General features: G+C 39.6%; 2 protein-coding genes across 2 annotated transcripts; one reads left to right on the top strand and one right to left on the bottom strand.

Annotated features, from left to right (window-relative positions):
- Window positions 1–1,275: 1,275 nt before the first annotated feature.
- LOC116694623 (SH2 domain-containing protein 7) lies at window positions 1,276–5,683 on the bottom strand. Its single transcript, XM_032524401.1, has 8 exons — window positions 4,967–5,683; window positions 4,749–4,870; window positions 4,104–4,270; window positions 3,388–3,477; window positions 2,739–2,904; window positions 2,506–2,658; window positions 1,692–2,387; window positions 1,276–1,586 (listed from the first exon to the last, which is right to left on the bottom strand). Exons 1-8 carry the CDS (start codon window positions 5,001–5,003, stop codon window positions 1,539–1,541), a joined length of 1,479 nt encoding a protein of 492 aa, XP_032380292.1. The 5' UTR covers window positions 5,004–5,683; the 3' UTR covers window positions 1,276–1,538.
- A 2,794-nt stretch (window positions 5,684–8,477) lies between these two features.
- tbc1d2b (TBC1 domain family, member 2B) lies at window positions 8,478–25,726 on the top strand. The gene is made up of 13 exons (XM_032523370.1): window positions 8,478–8,897; window positions 9,693–9,843; window positions 11,091–11,265; window positions 12,655–12,809; window positions 13,007–13,248; window positions 18,134–18,553; window positions 18,632–18,742; window positions 18,949–19,145; window positions 19,520–20,014; window positions 20,092–20,209; window positions 21,937–22,122; window positions 22,708–22,829; window positions 23,207–25,726. The coding sequence occupies exons 1-13, from the start codon at window positions 8,493–8,495 to the stop codon at window positions 23,400–23,402; spliced, it is 2,973 nt and encodes a 990-aa protein (XP_032379261.1). The 5' UTR covers window positions 8,478–8,492; the 3' UTR covers window positions 23,403–25,726.
- Window positions 25,727–25,757: the final 31 nt, after the last annotated feature.

The following is a 25,757-nucleotide window of genomic DNA, read 5'->3' as shown; positions in this document are numbered from 1 at the left end:
ATAAGCATGCAAATATACATGCATGATGCATGATGATGCATTATTGCATCATTTCTTTCTTTTTTTTCTTGCAAACTAAAAAGAATAATAAAACCTTTAACTTCAACTTTTGTCTTCATGATATTTGAACACAGTTATTGACAGTTAATACCCTACTTGTGAGTGAGTTATTATACAATTCATGTTTTATTGCACAATTTAAAATTGTTTATCCAGTGTTATCAATCATCCATTATGGCTAATTTGTAATTGTTGACAAATACATTAATAAATACAAAAAAATACATCATGGCATGTTATAAACTAATTATTAAGTGTTTATATACTGCTTATAAATGCTAAAATGGTGTTTAAATTAAAGTGTTTTCAACATTTTCTTTTTGATTTATACTGTATTTGAAATTATTTGAGTTATTGTACTTCTCTCTTAGCAACCCACGCCACAGCACCAAAACATTGCTTCATGATGATGAAATGAAGATGTGTTTTCTGTTGTTATACTGAACCTATAGTGTATTCTGTTTTGTCAGTGTTATTCACAAGTGTAGAAATCCAGTGATACACAGTCAGGCCCATCTTATTTTTTATAAGATTTGTTGTGGTGCTTTTCCCTTCATTAGAAAGTGAGAGTGGCTAGACAGGAATGTGGGGAGAGAGAGGGGATGACATGGAGCAAAGGGCCGCAGGTTGGATTCACCGCTGCAAAGGACTCAACCCACATGGGGCGCTCACTCAGGTGAGCTAGAGGTCGCCCCCACTTATGACAACTTGTTCTCTTTTTAAGAAGTGACATGTTTCCTTCTTTTTTTCAGCGACACTTTATAATCTTTATCTAAATTGTGAAAGAGACTATGTCAGAAATGTCAAAATGTTATTGATCTTCTGAGCTAAATGATAAGATATTTAACTGGGTTATTAAATCCTGGTTTGTCTTTTTTTGTTTCACTTTCAGTGGAAACCAGCCAAGTTCTACATCAAAAACAGTACTGTATCTTTTCTTACATGGTATCACTTATAAAGATAACTATGACCACGGAAAGCATTCAAGTACACAGAAAGGTCATGCTGTCGTTTTAGTGGCTACAACTATATTTAGAGAGTTTAAAAGGGCAGCAGATGATAAAAGATAATAATTGATATTTCAACGTTTTTTTACACTCTTTCTCATTTTTAATCTGTATGCAAATGAAGTTTCCTGTGAATGAAGAGCAGCATTGATGGTAGCAGCCTGTAGTCAAAATATTTTTTAAGATCAGAAGTAAAAACAGTACACCCTTTTTCTCCGGAGAAAAGAATTATGAGTTTTGCCTTTTTGAATTTCTCATTTATTTAAATGTAAATGCATCATCATTTTAAAATAAATACATTAAAAAGCAAAAATACAGAAGATGTCCTTTGCATAGCTATGAACATCTAAGATAATGTTGAATATGTAAAAGAAACTTTCACAGAGTGTAGGCTACTGTATATTAGGCAGCCACTGTAGTGTCATAGTAAAATTAGTGAAACTTTCATCAGCAGCTGGTAAGGTAACCTTTTCACCATTTCCTCTTGGCCTCAGGAAACAGCCATTTCCATTTATCATTCTGCAGGAGGTGAAAAAAAAAAAGTTAATAAATTACTAAATAGGACAAACAACAAATACAACTTTTCAAGTATTTAAATGTAAGCATTTTGACGACATTCCTAACCTTCAACCCCCAGGATGAGTGGTTTTGTTTGGGTCTGATGTCCTCTAGAGGCTCGTAAGTGTTGTTGTTGGGTTTAGGTGTGTTCTCGTGGCCAGGAATCAGCTCATATGTGTTGTCAGGAGGGAAGCGGCCAACAGCGGCTTCAATGGGGACCTCAGCATACACTGAAGCACTGTGCTGCTCTGACGCCAATGATCTTGCCCCAGTGGGAGTAGTGATTGGGCTACCAGGCCTGCCAGCCAGGTGATAGACAGCGCTGTCACTCATGTAGTCCAGGCTGTTGCAGCTGCTTGCTCTGCTGCACAAGTCTGTCCTCTCTGGCGCCGGGCCAAAGTAATTGGCTTGTCTGAACGGCTTGGGGGAATGTCTTGGTGGCGTGTGGGGGGGTGCACTCAGCCTGTAAGACTGCTCTCCATCAGAGCTGTTGTCCAGAAGCGTTAGAGATCTGCTCTTGGTGTCCAACAGGCCAAGTTCACAATAAACAGACTCTGGTCCAGCTGGTGGGCTACACCTGCCCTGATCCTGATTTGGGGATCTTCCAGCTCGCCCTGGATTATTGCCAGGGAAATTGTCCTGACAGATGTGTTGGGATCTTGGTATCTTCCTAGGTATTTGCTTCCTGAGCTGAGCATACAAAAGGTCATTTACGGGGCCACTATCGGGGTGCCTGCTCCTCCGAGGCAAAGGTGGTACTTCCTGTTTTGAAAAACAAGTGAGGTTCTCAAAGTCAGCTTGGAGGTATTAATACAGCAACAATTTCAGTCAACACATTTTAGTTTGAATGATCTCCCTCTAATTTATGGACTGCACTCACCTCTATTGTCCTGTTGCTCTTTGGTGGTCGTGTAGGCGGCTGCACTGAGGCCGATATTATCTGTGGTTTTTGTATGTTCTTCACAGCTTCACAGGCCACAGGCTTTTCTTTAGGGCTAACCTGGATGGTATCGTACAGCTCTTTATCCAAAGCCTACAAGAACAAAACAGCAATAAGACCCTAATTCTTGATCAATGTACCTTAAAGAAAGTGACTCAGGAGTTTTGCCTCACCTCAAAACATGAAGATGTCAGGTACTCTCCAAACGGCTGAATGGAACTTGTCTTGTAGTATTCTATGAGATTAGAGACAGAGTCGTGCCCTTTAGTGTCTCCACAAACGACAAACTGCCCTGATTCACTTTGGTTTATCACAAAATGCCGACACCGATCCCTGCCTCTGCAACAGGAAATTAAAATGATTTAGATTCAAAAAACACAAAACAACATGGGTTCCTGTGGTTAAAATGACTGAAATAAGATCTGTGGTTAAGACAACAAAAACGGTATGATGTTGCATGCAGTGTTAGATTAATGCAAAACTGAAACATCCATTTGTGACTTTTGGAACTTGGATGTCAACTGACAAAGTCGTCGGTTAAAAGAAATAACTTAAAGCAATTCCAGAAATATAACTTCAGCTGGTTTGGCGCTTAATCCTCACATCATGAGCCCTTTGCAAATCTGTTTACTTTACTGTACTTTAACTTGTAGAAGCATTATTGATTTGTTGAGATATTCATGCAACATCACTTGAGCATTTAAAACAGAGGCACAAATTGCATTCAAAAACATGACAAGATTTGATAGTGAGGTTCATTTCCAAATTAGCTCACTGTAAAACACAATCAGTAGGTAACAGGTTGTTCAAACCAATACTCACTTAAAAGACAGTATGTATCCGATGGCCTTGTCACTGAGACGGATCAGGAAACAGCCCAGCTCTTTTTCTCTGAGTATTTCTTCAGCCTCCCTGTAGATAGACCATGAAGAACTTTAAAACCTAAACTTAGAAAAGATTCTCCCAAAAACTCAATTTGGCCTGAGTTTACAGGAACAGTGAGGCTGATCACGCATTCACCTTGGAAATTACAATGCGTCAAAGGAAAATCCATTTTGTTTCCGGGTTTTTCCATAAACCTGTCATTTACCAACACACAGGTTCTGACAAAAACTGTACCTTGTGATCTTTATGTAGGTGTCTACTGTATGTCAGCAAGGAAGAGAGTCTGCCTTAAATGTCAATGCAGCAGATGTACACTCTGACCCGCATATAAATAAATTCACTTAAAATAACAGAGCTTAAGTAATAAACCATACACATTTATTTGCTTTACCAATAAAAACATATTCTTTATTAAAAATGCAGCATTTGTTACCAATCTTTGTAGTATAGAGTTATATAATAGTAGTTTGTAGTAGTTAATATATAGTTCTGTATACAAATTGGACGTATAGAGACTTTTATGGAGAATGCGATACCTTTGTTGTCACAAACAAATGATTATAACATTGAGCTTTAAAGTTGATTCTAAACCGGCAGTTTGACAGAAAAAAAAATCTTGGCTCATAGCCCACTTAAGATGTATTTATACTTACTTTCTTGTGATGAAGCCCAGGAACCAAGTGGGGAAGAAGCCGTTATGGATGATGAATGGAACTTGAGTTTCTATGAACCACTTTGAAGCCAATTCCCTGAGTCTTCTTTCAGTCCCCTCAACATGAGAATCCACTGATGGCTCCCTTTGCTCCATCCTCGCCTTGTCCTAATGAAAGCCACACAGACAGATGACGACTATAACCAAGCATTCATTTCCCTAACGTACGCAGTGAGGGTGCATTTTCACTGTCTAATTTGCTTATTTTCCAGGAGGCGTCAACCAACGACTAAAAGTGGCTCAATATTCTAGTTTATTGCAAGAAATACAGGATCATTCGTGAGTATCTAAACTTACACTTTAACATAAACTTTAATATTTGTTGCCTGTTAAATCAAAAAAAGTATTAAAATTGGGCCACTTTGAACCCACATTGTCCAAAGTCCATTCACACTCGACAAAGAAGACCATTTTCCCTTTTCATACAACAAGGTTTTTATTTACATTGACCTCCTCGGCTGTAATGTCACACTGATGTTAAGCAAACTGTTACTTTGCATGGAGATATCTAGTTAATAAGTTAGTCAGTAAAGCAGTAAGGGACTAGTTCTGATGAACATGGAAGTGATCTACTAACAGTTCTTACCTTAAAGCAAAACGTCAGACAGGTACTAAAGCCGGGGGATTTTCTGGGTCTGGGATCCTTTGTCACTGACCGTGATCTGGGTTTCTGTTGTCTGTACCGTACACAGCAATTTTTTTCAATCCCTTTTAAAAATAACAAAAAAATTGACAATGAGACTTTATTCTCAGTTGAATGTAAAGCTCAGAAACTGTTACCATAAGGTAGGGATGTGTACATACCTTTCCTTAAGAGTGTGCAGTTTGAACCTGGTGTCATTTCAGCAAACTTTCAAATGCTTCTCTCAAGTTCTGAACAGTCTGTAACATCCAACCGAAGGTGTTCTGAAGGAGTATGACACTACATGGGAGATATAGACAGATGACATTTACAGTTACACACATATTTCCATCGGCTTGGAAAGCAGTGCTCCGCAACGGCACAGCAGAGTTCATACAGCTCATTTGCATGATAAAAAACATCTAAGGGCTGCTGAACAAAGCAGGAGCTTCCTGAAGAGAAACGGAAAGTAAGCTGTGTTGAAACTGTGGTTTGTACGCACATGAGTGCGTTGGTTTGCAAGAGGAGGTGTTTTTACCCACAGGCTGTGTGATTACTGTAGCAATGGGAGATAAGTTGCGTCAGCAGTTGAACTTCTGTGTTTTCTGACCTGAGTTTGCAATGAATTTGGATCAAGGCTGGAGCAAAATGTGTGAAAGAATGGAACTGTTTGGGAAGATTCACAGAGATTTAGAGGATGTAAACAAAATTCTAATAAGATAAGAAATTTCCCAGCCCTGTTTTTAAGGTTGTCATAGGCTGAATAATAGCTAACTCATTCCCCCCATGGACAGTCACAATGAATCATATATCTGTTGGTTTCTGCTCAGCAGTAAGAAGTCCCTGTGGGGGAGAGACAAAAACCAGAAGCAGTCTGAGTCTGAGCGGGATGAGATCTCAGCATTCCCTAATGATAACATTGCTCTAACTTTGATCCCAGAAGCTACACTGATACTTTTTCCTGTGTGAACAGTCTGGTTCTTAATGTCTACAAAGTTTATTTTACCTTTCATTTGCATATAATAGAAATGATAGGCCTATTATCCATCTACCCAGCCACCGTTTACCCAAAACATGCACTGTTATTTTCCATGTATGACTAAGTAATGCTACGGTGTCATGACCTAGAATTTCAACATCATCTCAACAGTGCTGTCTGTCGGTTTTAAATGTCTTTGTGAGTCACTATGTGCTCCTCTGGGGGATAGAGAGGTTTGGGGTCAAATGTTATCACTGTTTCTGCATTTGTAAAGATTCAACAGTATCAAAGGCCTGTACTATAACAACCTGTGCGTGAACAGCATAGAAATGTTTTCTATCTATAGCAGCCAGAGGTAAACAAAAAGGAAGCAGCATTTTCAGAAAGTTATCAGACAAAAGTTTCTTTAAGATCTTTCTTCAGTCTTCCTGCGCCAAACGTATGAGGAGGATGTGGGTGTTTAAATGTCACAAGTCGGTTGACGTCTATAAAATGTCCTTACAACAAAACTACATCACATCACCTTTAAATCTAATGGTGAAACAAGCATCCTCACAGACAACTGTGGGTGGCTTGTGGCCCCGGGGTAAAATGGTTGCCCACAACAACAAGGTTGGCGGATCAATCCCGGGTCATCCGGCCAAATGACAAAGTGTCCATGAGTAAAACAATAAACCCCAAGTTGCTCCCTGGATGCTGTATGTATAGCTGTCTGCTAATCCTAATACCTAGGGTGAGTTGAATGCAGTAATGGAATTTCACTACATAGTACTGTGTGTATGTGACAACTGTTTGTTAAAATATCACAACCTCCCATAGCTGTAGATAGGTGGGCATTTTTTGTCTCAGTGCATGCATTGTTTTAGTCCGGCGCAACACCGATTTCCTAGGCAGATATTGATTTGGGACTATAATGGGTGGAAGCACAGCCGAAGCACTGTCCCAAGTCAATATCTGGCTAGGAAATTGTTAAGTCTTGATCTGCATTGCTATTTGTACTTGTTGTGAATACACAGGCCACAAGAAGTAATTAGGTTGCTGTTGTTTTTTTGTTGGCTCACTTTTACTAAAACAATGCATGCACTGAGACAAAAAATGTGTGGCCCGCCTATCTACAGCTAGGGGAGACTGTGATAAGCCCTATTTCAACAAATGGTGGCGTGTTCCTTTAAGACTAAAGTTTGATCATTTGATACTTTTTTTTTTATCTTAACTCTTCCAGAAGTAAGCCAAAGTTCATTCTGACCAAAATGTAATCAGCTAAAACAAAAGTTACACCGTTATCACGTGTGGTTTTGGGGATTTTAATGCATTATGTCAGTGGGAAGAAATAATAGGTGCATATCCATGTATAAGACCAGACGCACTACTGTCTAGGACCCACATCCATCATGCCATAGCATGTTCACACATCTACAACCATCAATCAACCTAAAACATGTGGAAGAGCTTGTTCATTTGTGCAGCTCCAGAATGAAATCTGAGCTTGGCAGGAAATATTCCAACAGGCTAAACTGTGTTTTGTTGTAGACCTCAATTTTACTGCATGAGTCACTCTGTGGATGGCACATTGTAGCAATACCCTCCGAACGATGGTCTGACGCTTTACTGATCTTTAAGTTTATTGGGAAACCCCAAACCAACGTAAGAGCTGGTTACAAAAGAAACAGACACAAACAATGCATTAGCTACATTACAATGTGATTCAAAGCATTAGCATAGTTTTATAACTAGCTTAAAAGTCCGTCATTAGCCTATTAAACAAACGGCTAGAAACAGCTACATTCTTTAAACTACTTTAAACACCACTAACATATCATTTTACAGTATTGTGATAAATACTAACCTGTGCCTCTTCGAAGGGGCGCTATAAAACATTTATATTCAACTTGTGCCGTTACTGTTTCCATCTTTTTCCGTTACATACAGCAGAAACTAGTTAACAGTGCCAACGGTGACTTCAAAATAAAAGCCCATTTTATTTATAACAGGAAATAAAACACAAAAGCTATTTCTTCAATAAAGATAAAACACACACTGGGTTATTTACACACATAGTTAAATGCATGTCAACGTCACATATTATACACTGGTGAAAAAACAGCTGTAGAGTAGAATGATGTATTGCTCAATGTAGGCTACTGTAGCTCCTTTAAAGCGTAGGCCTGCTCCACTGCATTTTAGAGTCAAATATTCAACACAGTTACAAGTTGCTTATCAGATTATTTACAAAACCTGCATTTTTGGGGGATTTTCATTATTGTATTGTCTTCAATAAGGATGGTTTTAATTAGGCCTTGTTGATAAATTGAATATGTCTTTAATTCAAAACATCAAAACAGGAACTATTCTTCTATTTTACTTACAATAGGTAAAACATAGATACCCGTGTGTGTATAGTGTTCACTGAAGTATCTCTGGTTGCACATCTGGTCAAACACCGCCACCCAACGGAACTGCTTCCTCAAACATACACAAGTATTTTTTTTATTTTTTTTTAAATGCCATCTTTATTGCAAAAAATAAAAAAACAGAACACCAACGACACACAAAAGTAAAAAAAAAAAACACAAAAACAAAAAACATAATACAATACAATTTGCCAGGGGTCAAACATACACAAGTAGCAGGGTAGCACACCGTCACCGTTGACATCCTAGTTTGAGATACACTACATCTCCCATGCTCCCCCTCTCCAAGAGGCAGGCCAATTATATGGGCAGGATGTCATGCGGGTGGAAACAGGAGTGGGCATCCGCTGCGCTGCACGAAAAGAGAAACTTCGAGGAAAGATGCACGAAGAGGAGGATGGCAGCGACGCAAACTCATGCACAGTTCCCCGGATTGTGGCCTTCAGATCTGTGGACGTGGCCGAGGTCGAGGGAGCGAAGGAGCAGGCCTCCAAGCTGTGCGGCTACTTGAACAAACTATCCGGCAAGGGGCCTCTTAGGGGTTACAAGCCAAGGTGGTTCGTGTACGATCCGAGGAAGTGTTATTTGTATTACTTCAAGACTCCCCAAGATGCCTTGCCGCTCGGGCACATTGAGATAGGCGATGCGTGCTTCAGCTATGATGTGGAGAGCGAAGAGGGTCAGTTTGAGATCCGCACTGCGGGGAAGGAGTTCCTTATGAAGGTAGAAACTTTTTCGCATGTGTTGCACTGCTTCGCTGTCATTTGTCACTTCCTTTCTTATTGTGGAAAGGCAGACACACCCATTCCAACTTGATTCATTCTCAGCTTTGATTTTGTTCGAACATGACAATATTTCTGCTGACAGGGTTGTGATTTGACGACTTTTAAGCTGGCTAATGGAAGAAAAAAAAAACTAATACCGGTATACAAGTGGCTCGTGTTTGCCAGACCATATCTTAATCAGCACAGCTGATTGTCCCAATCACACTGTCAGTCCACTGTTTAGTGTTTACATGTAGAGATCATTAAGGCTCTTATTGACATGTACGTGAGCTTATCCACCCTTAAGACACTTTTGTGTTTTGCAATGGGTCATGTCATGTGATGGTGTCTTTTTTTGTTTGTCATTTGACTGTGATGGGTTTCAGTGCCCAGACCGGTGCCTCTGGTATCACTCAGCCTGGCTGCCCACTGAAGGCTGGATCATTTTCAGCAGATGGTGTGAATGGTTAATATCAAACAGCTTGCACAGCCCAAGGCTGGAACTGAGACTGAAACCAGCATCTGTGCTTATTCACATGACAGATCCTAATAGTAACCTGCTATTTAAAGTGCACTTGGGCCGTTTCATATGCTTCATTTATTTTCACAGCTGTCAGTTTTTTTTCTAGCCAAGGTGTTATTCCATTGATATTGATGTTTGAGTTGCCTTGTAATCTTTGATCTCTCTCATAGGACTGACTTGTGTGGGTAACCATGTTTTTGAGTATGTGTGCAACTTTGTGTGTGTTTCTAGGCCCCCAGCAAGCAGGTAATGCATTACTGGCTGCAGCAGTTACAGCAGAAACGTTGGGAGTACAGCAACACACGAGGCTCCGGCCAGAGAGACAGCTGGAGCTCCCCGGCCGCGGCCCACCCTCCCACCGGCCTCGTTGGCAAAGACAATGGTAGGCAGGTACACACATACACACACACACACGTATGATTTGTATGGACACTCATTTTCACTGCTCTGCTTTATCACGTCCAGGCATCAGGTGAAAGTAAACACCTATATCTGATGGATTAATATTTACACAAGTGCTACATCACAATTCAAGTTATTTTGTTGCCAGGTTCCCAAGTTCCTACGGAACGAGCATGTAGGGTTGGTTATATCAAGCTCTGATTAATGAGTAATCAACAAAAGGCAAAATAAAGGTGTTCACGTAAGCTCTGTCTGGGGCGTGTTTTATTTGAATGCACTCGGAGGAACAAAAATCTCACTGTGTGAACTGCTTATTGTTTATAAGTGTTCTCGCAAGCATCTGCTACTGTAACATGACAAAATGAATAGAAACAATATAGACCAGAGGATGGATGTATAATATATATATATATATATATAATATATATATATATATATATATATATATATGTATATGTGTGTGTGTGTGTGAATATGTATATGTATGTATGTATATGCAACGCGTATATATGTATTTATATGTATATATATATGTATGTATGTATATGCGTATATTATGTAGTGTATGTATATGCGTATATATGTATATGTATGTTGTAATATGCGTATGTATGTATATATGCGTATATATGTATGGTTATGTATATGCGTATAGTATATGTATGTGTATGTATATGCGTATATTGTATATATGTATGTGTGTAATATGTGTATATATGTATGCGTGTATGTATTGGTATGTTTGCTATGTATATGCGTATTATGTATGTATGTATATATGCAGTATGTATGATGCGTATTGTATGTTGTATGTATATGCGTATGTAGTTGTATGTATTATGTTGTATTGATTATATGTATGTATGTGTGAGTATGCTCTGTAACGCTATATGTATGGTGTATATGCGTATATATGTATTTATATATGTATGTATTATATATATATATATTATATATCTATATATATATAAAGTGTGTCTGTGAGAAGTGAGAGGATGCTCATGAAACCACAGACATCTTCCCTGCTGTGAATGGCATTCTGGGTAACTCAAAATATTGCTTCATTTTACTCTGGAAAAATAATTCAGGGTCATGACGATGGATTTCCTCCTTGAAGCTAGCTCCTGCTAAACAGCAGTGGTGATATGTGGAATGTGATATTATTATTATTATTATTATTATTATTTATTATTATGTTGTTCTAATGTACTCTGTGTTTTATTTCAGATGCTCTTGTCTTGGAGAAGCTGAGTGACAGCATGGAGAAAGTCCGCAGTGACTTTGCAATGGAGACAGAAACAGATGGCGGGGGAATGGTCGGGATCCAGTCAGCCAGAGGGACTTCTGCAGCGTCCACAAACTCCCTCAACTTCTCCCTCAAAAACTTTGGTACAGAACTCAGGTAAGGCTGAATGAAAGCTTTCTGCAGTCTAGCAGGATAATATGGTGCCCACAGTTTTTAAAAGGATGTGTGTTTGTTTTGAAACACAACTGCAGGCAAGCAGGCACTTGTTTGTCTGCTATGTGCCCCTATAGAGCTGCATTGAGAAAACAAGATACCTATTCAGTTCTTCCGGAGGATGATGGCAGTAGAGGAAATGGTTGCATACATAGTTCACTAGTTGCTCTAGTATACAGTCATCAACAGTTCCCTTTTTTAGCCGTCCGTCACATCTATTCAAATGATGCAAAACACTGAAATGCTAAAAATGTGACATGGTGTGGAATTTTGCTTTGTGAAATTTGAGTTGCAATGCTGCCTTATCCTCATAGCATGTCTCCTTACCAGTCTGTTTTACCGTTTTTTTTATGTACAATTAGTACATAGAAATGCATAGTTTTGTTTTCTGCAGTTATATTCGCATAATCAGTGCAGAAGCAGCTGAAGCTCAAGAATGTTAACACCAGAAATGTGATCTTAAAAGATTATTTGCATCACTGCTCATAAAGCATAAGTGCATTCATTACAGGGCTGCTGCAGACATATACTTTATTAAAATTGATGTGTCTTTTCTGTTACATGGACTTGAGGTGAAAGACAGAAAAACTTTGCTGAAATCTAGTTTAGTGTATTAGTTTAGAATGTCATGGACAGCCCCCTTAATTAACTGTACCGTAAAATAAGCCACTTTAGCCTCTACGGCTTTTTTCCAGCTGTAGTCCCTGGCCAGCTGACAATAAGCATCCTAAAGTACAATGGTTAACAAATTAAATAAATTGCATTACATCTATAATGTAATATGTTGTGTATACAAGGTTTGAGAGCTGCATTCTGCGCACAAATAGTCATGTGGTTTGGTAATCTCACAGTTAGAAGTGTGGAAAAACAGGTCTCCATGGGCTTATGGCAGACATGACACTGTTTTTTTGTTGTTGTTTTTTCCAAAATTTGTTTTTGGGCATTTTCAACCTTTATTTTGATAGGACAGCTGAAGACTTGGAAGGGGGGGAATGACCTGCGGCAATGGGCCGCAGGTTGGAGTCAAACCCAGGTCCGCTGCGTCGAGGAGTAAACCTCTATATAACTGATCTATCTGGGCACCCAACATGACACGGTTAATTTTAAATTTAGGAAAGCCTTCCATTTGTGTTGAAAACTGTAAAGACTTCAACAAAGGCTGTTTGTGCTCATGTTACCATTTACAAAGTAGCAGAGCATCAAGCTTCGCTGCAGTTTGACCTTGATCCCTGTGGATTTCAAAAGCTTTTACGTTATAGTAGTCGCTTAATGTACAGCATAACCCTGTAGCTCCACAGTCTTCACCATCTTGTCTGGTTTCTGTTCTGTCAGGAACTCCATGTCATATCTGCGGCCGGGCAGAGGAGGTGAGAGCAGACGCAGTGTGTTTTATACCAACAGATACAACAGTGCAGAGGACTGGGAGCTGGTAGATGCTCCACCCAAGGACTTCCCTGAACAGAAACCTCATCCAGACACACACAGACGTACGTCCACTCCCTGCTGCATAATTGTCCTTCTGACCAGGGTTTAATAATACTCATACTCAGCTTACATTCTTCAGAGGAGAATTGTTTTTGCTCAATGCTATGACAAATGGACAAACAATGCATTTTCCACAACGTTCTTGCCTGCTCAGGCCCCCTGAGTCACTTTTATTACGTATTTATCTTTGCTCTCTCAGATTCCTTTGGATCAGCGTTTACTTTCGACTTTGTGCGCAACTCATCGCGGCCTAAGAAGCTGCCTTTGGGCTCTGTGAGGTTTGGTCGCAACGCTGAGACGCGCACTGCCGAGAACTCCCCAGTAGATTGTAATGACAGCAAACCTTTGGAGATGCAGCTTCGCCTTCAGAGCCAACAGGAAGAACTACGTAGCATGCAGCAGGAACAGGCCAAACTCAGAGAAGAGTTGACCAGTCAGAAGGTACAGTTATTTAATTATTTCACTTATACGGATCACATGTTATCTCTAAAGATGTTTCTGTTTCAAAGTCCTATTAAATAATTTTTTTTATTTTTCAATTCAATATTATTAATGGTATCGGATCATAACAAGAGTTCTCTCAAGACACTTTACAGATAGGTACAGTAGGTCTAGACCACATTCTATAATTTACAAACCCCCCAACAGTTCCAGTAATTACCCCAAGAGCAAGCATTTAGTGCAACAGTGGCAAGGAAAAACTCCCTTTTAGGAAGAAGAAGCTTGGACCCAGGCTCTTGGTAGGCGGTGTCAGACGGTGCCGGTTGGGGGTGTGATGAACTGTGGCAATGATAGTCACAATGGGGCGGCTGTGGCTCAGTGGTAGAGTGTTTGCCTGCCAATTGGAAGGTTGGTGGTTCGATCCCTGCCCCTGCAGTCATTGTCGAAGTGTCCTTGGGCAAGACACTGAACCCCGAGTTGCCCCCGGTGCTGCGCATCGGAGTGTGAATGTGTGTGAATGTTTATCTGATGAGCAGGTGGCACCTTGTATGGCAGCCCCGGCCACAGTGTATGAATGTGTGTGAATGGTGAATGTTACCTGTAGATGTAAAAGCGCTTTGAGCAGTTGTTAAGACTGGAAAAGCGCTATATAAATACAGCACATTTACATTTACAATAAAGATAATGGAATTATGACTAGAAATAGTAGTTGTAGTAGTTCTCGGTGTAGCTGGGCACTGCAGGTTATTACAAGGTGTAGCAGGGTATAGCAGGGCCCTGCATAGCGTAGCAGGGTATAGCAGGGCCCCGCATAGCGTAGCAGGGTATAGCAGGGTATAACAGGGCACGGGGCAGGGCCACGGCGACAGCTGCAACCATGATTTAGGTGCCACCCTAATCCAAGGCAAACTGCTGGGGACAATAAGCTCCCCATAGCTAGGTTAGTAACAAGCATTTCTGGGACATGGATGCACACAGAAGTGAAGGGAGAGGAGAGAGGACCTCAGTGTGTCAAAGGAAAGAACTCCCCTGGCAGTCTAAAACTACAACAGCATAATTAAGAGCTGGTGCAAGGCAGACCTGAGCCAGTTGGTAGATGAGTCTGATGACTATAAAGAGTAGCAGAGAAGTACTAAATAACACCAGGATTGATTTCATATCTGAATTATCTATATTATGGGAAATACCAATAGTATCCAATAGTCTGGAGGGCTTTTACTATAATTTTAGTTAATTCAAGGTTGTGGTGTTTGACTAAGCGGTGTGGTGTAATCCTGATGCTCTCACTAATACAGGAAGACAGCAAATATTTATTCATGCATAAGCGAGAAACGAGGAAACAGCAGTTCTCTTAACAACAATCACAGCTGTGTTGATTCTTCCCATTTCTCTCTGTTCTTCTTTTAGTGTTTTGAGAAGAACTGATTGGTCACAATGGCTGCAAAGTGAAGTGGTTTACTCCCTGCTCAAACTTTAAAGTATCCATATTATGCTCATTTTCAGGTTCATAATTGTATTTTGAGGTTGTTCCAGAATTGGTTTACATGGTTTCATTTTCAAAAAACACCATATTTTTTGTTGTACTCCACATTTCTGCATATCCTGTTTTCACCCTGTGTGTTTGGGTTTCTGTTTGAGCTACAGAGTGAGACATCTCGCTTGTTTGAGCTACAGAGTGAGACATCTCACTTGTTTGAGCTGTTGAGAACAAAATATTGTCTTATATTGTTATTTGGATGTGGGTTAATAGGAAAGACATGTATTTAAAAAAAAAAAAAGAAGTTTGGTTAAACAACAATGAAGAGCGTAATTTAACATATGTTCTTTTTATTTGAGACAAAGTGCAGAATTTTTAAATAAATCCATCAGTAAGTTGTTTAGGGAAGGAGCAGGTTGGGTAGGGTGACCAGACGTCCCCGGCTGTATCTGTCCCCGGATATTTTTGCGGTTTTCACTGTGAATGACAGACCTGAAATTGGAATGAAAGAAAGAACACATTGACCAAACATAGCCAATAGTCGCTCAACACAGCCAGAGCAAGCGCTGCTCAGAGATGTTTTAGAAAGACATATTTTACAATACTAAAATTAGTGATTATTTTTTATATGGAGTCTGATGGGTTTGGCTAACGCACTTTTATGTTTTAAAAAAGGATCTTAATCTTTAACAAAAAGGTTGACCTCCTTAGAAATCCTTTCCATAATTTTGTCAGACACTTAGAATATTAATCTGAGTCTGTCAGTAGCAAAACAAGCACTTTTATAAACGTAAATACAAGCTGGACAATAATTCTATTAACTTACATTGTAGCTTGTTTCTCTGCCGCCGACTGCAGCGACCTCGTTTAATACTGCATCAATGTCAAAGAAAAATATTTCCTCAATAGTTTTTATTGTATCCGATACTCAATGAGTTGTTGCGGAAACAAGCCTGAAGCAATAAAGCAAAAGCTGTCAGAGACATGTAGTTCAGTAAACATTACAACATTCCCCTCTGAGGTGTAGTGGAGTACAAGTATGAAGTAGCAGCAGGGGTTATTCTAGGATCAGACCTTTAGGGGGGCTCGGCCCTCAGTGACAACAGCTCTAGGTCTAGTGTCCCCGTTTTTAGTTTTACAAAATTAAAAACATGACGTGTTTTGGAGGTATATACGCTTCTAAGATGAAAATGTCCCCGGATTTTGTCTGAGAAATCTGGTCACCTTAATGTTGGGTCTCACACAAAATAATTTTTTACAGATTATGATTAGCTGAGAAATTCATAAGAACCATTTTTCACAGTATACTTAACAGTACAAGTATTTTTACACTGTTGTTTCCTTCAAAAGGCACGATATGTGTTTCTCCATTTCAAGCATCACTGCAGGTTGACTGCTTTTAGCAGCAGAGGTTGATTGTGGGCGACAACATTGTCGTGGTTAGCTCACCAAAACTCTACTGGAGAAGTTGCTGGCTGGCTTGGCAATGTAGCTAATGTCCACTAGCATACGTACAGGCTAAATATAGCCAGTTAGCTTTGTGTGTAACGTAACAAAAACCCAACTATCTCTTAGAGCAAAGCTTAATATTTCAATAAAACTGTGATACAAAGGGAGCACTAACGCTACAGGTCTTATGTTGACAACGTGGACGCAGATATAGGACTCTACGAAGGCAGTCGTAATATTTACCTAGCAGACTAGGCTAACGCTGTGCCGCTAATGTTAGCAATTGTTGGCATAGTGTTAGCTAGCTAGCTGTCTAAACTTGTGAAAAGCCGAACAACATCCCCATCTAAACTGTGTTCACTTTCCTTCAAATATTATTTTAAACATAAGAAAGACACCTGGACTTGGTCGAGACCAAAAGCCATATTTGGCAAGATCAGTGGCCGAGACCATAGACAAACAGTCTTGAGTCCATGACCGGACTCAAGTACTACAGCCCTGGTGTGTTGTAGCAGTGTTTTGCCATTGAGAACAAGCTAGCATGTGCTATGGTCAGCCACCTCATCTTGGCTAGTGACGTAGAAAGCCGTGCATATTTTGAACACAGAGACTGAAGTGCAGAGGACATTCAGAAACCCGTATCTCACTCAAAACAGCATGAACATTTTTTTCCTCCAAGTTTGTATGCTTGTGGAAGCACCAGAAACACAAGATAACACCCCAAATCCCAGGAAAAGTTTTTTTTTTTTTTTTTCTTTTCTTTCATAATATGGGCACTTTAACAAGAATTACCTGAGTAACTCTGATTTACTGACTCAGCTGGCTGGATCTCTGTAACTGACTCAGCTGTTGGTACTCAGCTGACACTCAGTGTTGGTAATACTATTGTTTTATGGCTTCCAGGTAATGTTGGGCCTTGACTGAATTTGTTAGTAACTTTGCTAAGAAAGATATTTTCCCACATACTCTCTCTTGTTTATGGTGATCATGGTGTTTTAATACAGAGGCAGTGTTTCTTGAAAGACACAGTTTTGGTGTTACTAATTTTAATCCTCCCTGTGGGCAATTTTTTCTACTTTTGTTAAAAAATAATTGCCAATAAAAATTGTAATTGTATGTCACAGAAACCGTATCTGCATCAGTGCAAATGTGTCATCCAGGTATTTGCTCATTGTTCACATTACGAAATGCATAGCTATGGTAAAACTTTGTTATAGAATTTTATGCTGTGATCTTAACATATTGGGGGCTTTGTTACATTTTGCTGCTTAGGTCAGTATGACTGTGGCGTCTGTCAAATGGTGTGAACTAGTAGAGTTTCTCTTGGGAAATGAATTAGCCGAGGTGGTAAGACACCCAGATTCTGATGCATCCCGGTGCATGCAATTTAGTTAGTTCATAACGGCCTAAACAATAGCCACGCTAAATGTAATTATCTCTGCAGTGTGAAATGATGCCTATGTTTATTTTCCATGAAGTATAAAGTGAAAATATGATTTTTATTTTTATGATATTTTCCATTTTAGCCAAGGTGGCCAACCTCTGCCTTAAAACATGCAGGTGTTTGTTAGAGTAGCAAATATAACAGAATTGTTATAATTTATTTATAGATTCATGCTCTTATGTAATTAGGTTTTTAGTTGGATATGAGGTCCACATAGTAAGCTAGTCAATTGTTAAAATAATAAAATAAAAGCATATTATATGATACAATGTATATGTTAGTAAAGAATTGAATAACATGTTATTTAGCGTACTCTAATGTTGTTATGCCTCTGCACCCAGCAGTGTGAACTGAATTAAAATTCAATCCATAGTAAAAATGGTCAGCTACCTGCTGCATAGCAAGTAAAATCTCAGCAAACAGAATATGCAGCTGTCCCTCAAGAGTGCAGTTGATTCATGTTTTACATATTTGTGAATTTGCACCACAAAACAAAATCCTCCTTTCTCAACCAGGAGCTTGTGAGACTCCTACAGCAGACGCTGAGAACCTCCCAGTGCGATAGGCAGCCAGTGTGCCATCCGTCCCCAGCTCCAGATTCATCTACGGCTTCAGACCAGACTCAAGATTCGGCAGTAACCCAGGAAGAGATCGCCCAGTTGGAGGCCCTTCTTCAGGAAAGAGATGGACAGATCCAATCCCTGTGTGGCCACATGGAGCGTCTCGCCTTGGAGAAGGAGAGTCTGCAACAAGAGCTGAAGGGCCTGAAGATAAAAGTGGGAGAGATAAACGACCAGCTGGGGATGCTGATGGAGACCATTCAGGCCAAGGATGAAGTAATCATCAAACTTTCGCACCAGAGCTCCGAGCAGAGCGGCAATCCAAACGGTTCACCACCTCCCAACAAAGATCAGCAGGAGATGGACATCCTCAAGGTAAAATTTAAAATACTTTTTCAATGTTTGCAGTCAAGTTTGTATTCTGTTTAACTGAACACGTTTCTCCAATTTCAGGACAGTCTTCAAGGCTACAAATCCCAGAACAAGTTCCTGAACAAAGAGATACTGGAGCTGACAGTGTTACGCAGAAATGCAGAAAGCAGAGAAAAGACTTTAGAAGCAAAGGTACTATATTGTGCCTGTTGGTAAAGGTGCATTATTCTGTTAATAGAAATAGGAAGTCTGACTAGTTTGTAGGGGATGTTCGCTGGTGCCCTTGTACCTAAAAGTCGGAACAATGAATAACAAACCATAATGTTGTCAGTTAGCATATCATTTAGTTTGTTATGATAAAGATATTGATTAGAGTTTTTAAAAATCTTTTTCTGCAGTGTACGGCCCTGGAGGCCAAGTTGTGTCAGGTGGAGAGTAAGTATCTGGTGCTGCTTCAAGAAGTGAGGACCCCGGTGTGTTCGTCTTCAGAACAGAGCCCTGCTCGAGAGGTCATCTCCAGATTATTAGAAGATGCGCTGCAGGCAGAGAGCTCCAACCAGCAAGAGCACCCCATCTTTAAACCAAGTACTGTCAGGTATGGACTATGCCAAAAAGCTTTTGTGAAAAGATGTAAATTATGTTTTTAATTTGTAACTGACATGAACATGTATGCACGCTTTGCATAAATCAATAGACTTAATCAAAACTAATGCAATACAGTCACTAGATCAGTTTTCATTTTTCTTAAGTGGAAAAAATAGTTCTGCTCATTGGCATTTTGTTTGCTATAGATGTTGCTCTGATTTCTGTGCGATCTCAGGCTCGTCAAAATATATTGTTAAAAGTTTGGAAATCCTGAAGTGATGTAGCATGTTAAGCAAATGTGGGTCATTTTAAAAGTGTGATTAACTTTTGGAATTAACATCACTGATGTTTTTGCATCTTCTCTCTTCCTTGATTTGACATCAGTGAGTATGACACGTTTGGCTTCAAGACGGTCCCCGAGGAGGAGGAAGAGGAGGAGAAGTTGGTTGCGAGGGTGAGAGCTCTGGAGCTGAAGTCCTTGTCCATGACAGATCAGGAGGTGTCCGTTGGGGTGAAGTGGGAGAACTATCTGGCCAGCACCATGAACAGGAACCTAGTGCGCTCCCCTGAACTCAAGGCCCTGTTTCGCTACGGCGTGCCCCATGAGCACCGGTCCCAGGTGTGGCGCTGGTGTGTCTCCTTTCACGTCAAGAAGTTTCGGGACCACCTGGCACCCGATTACTATGAAACCTTACTTAATGTGGCCCAGGACAAGCCCAACCCGGCCTCAAAGCAGATTGAGCTAGACTTGCTGCGTACTTTGCCCAACAACAAGCACTATTCCTCCCCGAGTGCAGGCGGTATCCAAAAACTCAGGAACGTCCTGATGGCTTTCTCCTGGAGGAATCCAGATATCGGCTACTGTCAGGGGCTAAACAGGTACAGGAGGGCTTCTGTTTCTCTCATTCTCCATCTCGCCTTTTATGCCTTGTAACCATTATTTTCGATTTCTTCAGGCTGGCAGCTATTGCCTTGCTCTATCTGGACCAAGAGGATGCCTTCTGGTGCCTTATAGCCATTGTGGAGGTGTTCATGCCAAGAGACTATTACACCAAGACTCTGCTTGGCTCACAGGTAAACAAGCTCAAAGGTCATAGTCTAGCACGGGGATAAGTTGCCACCTTCTTACCAGAGTTTACAGGTTTCTCTGTGTCATATTTAAAGTTGTGTTCAGAATAATAGCAGTTTGTTAAAAAAAAAGTGAATAATGCTCAAAATCCTTAGAATAGCTTTTAATTCCATAATATCAATGCATTGGGAACTTTGCACATTCAATTAAAAATCAGTTTGTCTTATACCTTTACAGAAAGTGAAGAAAAAGAAATATTAGGCTGGTCAAAAAAATAGCAGTATTTGCATTTTTCTTTACACACTCAAACATTTACTGTATAAACTGAAAATGTCTCATGGGTTTGCTTTACTTTGTATCACTGCACTAATATTTAGCTGCATTACCATTATTTCTGAGAGCTGCTTCACATCTGTGTTGCATGGAGTCAACCCAAATTCTGGCACCTGTGAACAGGTATTCCAGCCCAGAACCATTGAACTACATTCCACAATTCCTCTGCATTACTGGGTTTTGCCTCAGAAACAGCATTTATGATGTCACCCCACAAGTGTTCTATGGGATTGAGGTCCAGGGATTGGGCTGGCCACTTCACAACATCAATCTTGTTCATCTGGAACCAAGACTTTGCTCGCTTACTGGTGTGTTTTGGGTCATTGTCTTGTTGAAACCCCCCATTTCAAAGGCATTTCCTCTCCAGCATAAGGCAACATGATCTCTTCAAGTATTTTGATGTATTGAAACTGATCCATAATCCCTGGTATGGGATAAATAGGCCAAACACCAAAATATAAGAAACATCCCCATAACATGATTTTTGCACCACCATCCTTAACTGTCCTCAGTGTACTGTGGCTTGAACTCAGTGCATGGGCGTCGTCGGACAAACTTCTGTTTTTCCTTTGGCCAGTCAGTGTGTCCTTTAGCAAATTTCAACCTATTCAGTACATATCTTTTTATCAGGAATGGGACTTTGCGGGGGCTTCTAGCTGATAGCTTTGCTTCAACTAGCCTTCTTCTTATCGTAATAGTACTCACAGGTAACTTTATGTCTTCTTTGATTTTCCTGGAGCTGATCTTTGGTTGATCCTTTGCCCTTTTGGCTATTCTTCAATCCATTCAAATTGTATTTGACCGTTTTTTCCCACGTTGTTCATTTGAAATCATTTTGCCTGAGCAGCCTATAATTTTCTGTACTTCTTTATGTTTCCCCCTCTCCAGTCAACTTTTTAATTAAAGTCCGCTGTTCTTCAGAGTAATGTCTGAAATGCACTATGCACAACATTTGCTTCCTTCCTTCTTTAAATATGGGCAATAATTGACACCTCTTTCTTCACAGAATCAATCACCTCAACAATTGAACACAACACTGCTATTATTTTGAACACACCCCTTTCAATTGCAGATTCAATTACACAGAATGAGCAGCATGCTTGTCATTACTGTTGGGTCTGTTGGTTTTCTATGACTCACTAGTAAATTGTTTGTCTTGTAGACATATCACTTCTACCAAAAAATATGATTTATGAGGTTAGTGATGTTGACTGCTATTATTTTGAACACAACTGTATGTGACTGTGTGGCTCATGACTGATCATAAAAAGAATGCAGCACTGTTTGCTTTCTTTGACTCTATTGAAATTTCCCTTATGTTTTCTTCTGCTGTAAAAAAACAAAAAAAATCTCTGTTAGCAAAAAAGAATGTAAATATATGCTGGTTTTGTCTTTGCAGGTTGACCAGCGGGTGTTCAAGGACCTGATGAGTGAGAAGCTCCCCCGGCTTCATGCCCACTTTGAGCAGTACAAGGTAGACTTCTCTCTCATCACCTTCAACTGGTTCCTGGTGGTGTTTGTGGACAGTCTGGTGAGCGACATCCTCTTCAAGATCTGGGATGCCTTTCTATATGAAGGTCCAAAGGTGAGGCGGTCAAGAAAGTAAAACTATAATCCTCTAACCTCACACAGACAGATTTTTAAGGAGACCTTTGAAAATAGTTGTAGTCATTCAGTTGGCTGACTTAACATTTGCTACAGATGGTATGTGGATTCGTTTTCTGTTTGGGTGTAAACAAGTTTCCACATGTGCCAGTCTGCTACTGTGTCTTGCCTTTTTTCCAGATCTCTTTTAAGATGTGACAATATGCCGGCTGTACACGCTGTTTACCCCCGCTGTCTCTCCCTGCTGAGCAGCGGCTCTCACCAGGTCTTCGGAGGCTGAACATTAAATTAGTAAAAAATAAATAAAAATCAATCACCAAAACACAATCGGCGATGTATTCAATTGCCGATATATTTGTCATATCGCCCAAGCCTAGTGGGAAAAACAATTTTATTCAGCTGTTATCTTTGTAACGCTGTGCTGTATGCTCAGACATTCTAAATGAATTCCGCCTCTAGTCGTCTAAAGTGGCTTTGCATGTCAGAGGAATAATGTGTATTGGTATACGGTTACACATGGAAAGAGGCATATTTTTTTACGACTTTGATTATTTCTTCTCCACAGATCATATTTCGCTTTGCCCTCGCTCTCTTCAAGTACAAAGAGGAAGAGTTTTTGAAGCTGCAGGATTCCACAGCCATCTTCAAATATCTTAGATACTTTACACGAACAATCCTGGATTCAAGGTACATCAACTGCAATTTGCTTTGGTTTTTCTGAGGAAAGTATGTCTGCTGTAATAAGGAGCAAGATGATTGGAATAACCTATATCTCCTTGCAGGTGAATGGTTATCTACAGCCTAAGAGTTTTGCTTTTGTATAGACATTGTAATAAGCATTAAAGCTGATCAGTAGCTCTGGATCAGTGCATTCACTGATCATAATAGTCATAATTGTTATACAAAAATGACGGATATTAGTGTAGACTACACATAGTCACCTTAAACAAATCTATAAAACAGGGACAACAGGATGTCCTATCTGCACAGCATGCAGCATGCAGAACAATAGAGAACTATCTCAGACACTGATTGTGTTTTTTTTTTCTTCCTTTTTTCCCCAGGAAGCTGATGAACATCGCTTTTGTGGACATGAACCCGTTTCCCATGCGGCTAATCCAGAACCGTCGCTCCTTTCACCTAGAGAAAGTCCGTCTTGAGCTGACGGAGCTGGAGGCGATCAGGCAGACCTTCCTCAGGGAGCGAGAGACGAGTCAGGACAGACGAAGCTTCGTCAGCGACGATGAGGAAGATAACTGACCTTGAGCTTGTTGCATTTCCAGGCCTTGTTGCTGAAGTATGAAGACAAAGCGATCGCCCCACACACAAGTGACGTGTCACCTTTGCAAAGGGATTTTTTCCCCAATTGTTGGAGTTGGTCTCCAAATCAGAGCGGGACCAATCAAACTTCTATAAATTTTGAGAGAAATCACTTCAAAAGACCTGAACATTACAGGCTGAATGAGCCTTCTATCAGTATTCCTGCCTTTTTTTCTTTTTTGGAAACGCTTTATTTGTTGTATCCTTGTGTGTTTATGTGACAGCCAAAATAATATGCTTTATCAATAGCTCTTCAACCTTCGAATGCCAGGCTACACCCTTGCAGTCCAATCAGTATTTTTTTTAAAACATTACTGATCATTTAATAGTTGTAGATTTTATGCTTGTTGAAAGAATGATTGTATTTTTATTTTTTACTCTTGTTTTTGCTTTCTCTGCCTCCAATTCCTTTCATACATGTCTTAAAATTGTTTCCCTAAATCTTTTTTTGTTTACATATTTTCCACATTGCCACTCAACAACACATTGTGTGTTTGATCCCTGTGTCTCTCAATGCACTTGAATCACTTATGCTGGAATTGCAATTTTGCTGAAACGTAAAATGTAAGTCTTAGAGCCAGAGTCAGTCCAAAATTGTACATATCATTCCAGCCTCTAGGGGTGTTGGGTGTTCAAAGGAGTACACACAAAAATGCTTTCAAGTCAAGTATTATCACTGATATGAACAGCAGGTGGAACATTTTGGGAATTTTTTAATATAACTGTATCTCAGGACTCAGATCAAATAACTACAGACACACCAAGTAAGCAATCAGACGAATGGTCCCAGCCAGTGCTGTCTTTTCCCAAAGACATATCTGAAAAATATTTTTGCACCTACATTTGTGCTTAAACAGCCATTGGATTTGGTAAGGATTTTTTTTTATTTTAAATCAGCATTGACTTAAAAACACAACCAGTGTATCCCTACAAATTACCCGATTATCTGACTAATATATATTGTATAGCTATTCTAAAAATCAATGTATTAAGATGGATTAGTCTTGCCTTGTTTTAGTAATATTCTTGATTTTTCCAAACATTAGTTAAGTCTTTTGAGTGTTTAAGGGATTCAGTTTCCACTGACTAAACCCTATTTTGCAAGAGATACTGTATGTGTGTAATGCTGGGGTTACTTTTCCGATGTATTTGCATTCTTTGTCCTTAGTGTGGCAGTATAACATTTGTCTACCCAGTGTTTACACTAGCTCACCGGTACTCTCCACACAGTACGATTTTTAAAGTTTATTATATTGTATTGATAAAATGGCTTTGAAGTCCGTCTGTCTGACATGATGATGTGCAAAAATGGAGATAATATTTATAATCTATGAGGGAAATGTTTTAGGAGACCACATCTTTCCATCTTGCACATGCAGGTACTTACGGATGACAGTTTACTCATTTGCACTGACCATATTCTCTATTACACCATCATTTCTACTGTCTAACAGACCAGTATGAAAAAGTTGGTATACCTGCATATAAAAAAAGCAATGTTTGTATTTGGTTTGATTGGAAATCTACAAGAGAGAAGACATTTCTTTCTCAATCACCCCCTTTTCTTTTGTGCTGATACATTATTTACAATTTGTAATAATTTAATTCCCGTTATTTTTGTATTCCTTTTGAGCTGTTGACAGATTCTTCTCTGCTGTTAGTTACAGAATTCACTCGCTTTTCTCTGCTACAGTATTGTCAGCCACAGCACCATGCCTAATTTTGTTGTTGTTGGACTACCTGAACTTATCAACAGATGGCAGAATTGGGTTGTTTTTATGATCAAATGTGAATGAAAAGAATTCCTGTAGTAGTAGTGCTTTGATTTGTTTTTCTTAATGAGAGCAGGTCTCTCTAGGGATTCAAAGAAAAAGAAGTTTTCTTAGGTCCACTCATTTTTTCAAAGGGCTCATACAGCTGGTTTGCTTATACACGCATCTGTTCTAAGAATAGCTTGAATGCATTTTTAGTTTAATTTTTACATGGAATAAGCTACATTTAATGCTATCACCTTTTCTTTTTTTCTGTCTTTCTTTCCCAGCAATGTATTGCACAAGTGTAATGTCAAAATGACGTCGGGCTATTATAGGGCACTTCAGTTTTTTGTATGCACAGTAAATCTCTATGGTATCTTGGTTATGGTTAATCTGTATCATTTGATGAAAAAAATGCAAAGCTTTATGTTACAGAATTACTCTTACGCCACTTTGTTATTTTAAAATCAGTTAAAAGACAAAGTCAATAAACAATGGCTGATTGAGTGTAATCCGTCTCATCTGCAGGTGTTTAAAGTTT

This window comes from Etheostoma spectabile, chromosome 8 (assembly GCF_008692095.1).
Source record: "Etheostoma spectabile isolate EspeVRDwgs_2016 chromosome 8, UIUC_Espe_1.0, whole genome shotgun sequence".
NCBI lineage: Eukaryota > Metazoa > Chordata > Actinopteri > Perciformes > Percidae > Etheostoma > Etheostoma spectabile.
This window is presented reverse-complemented; position numbering and strand designations above follow the sequence as displayed.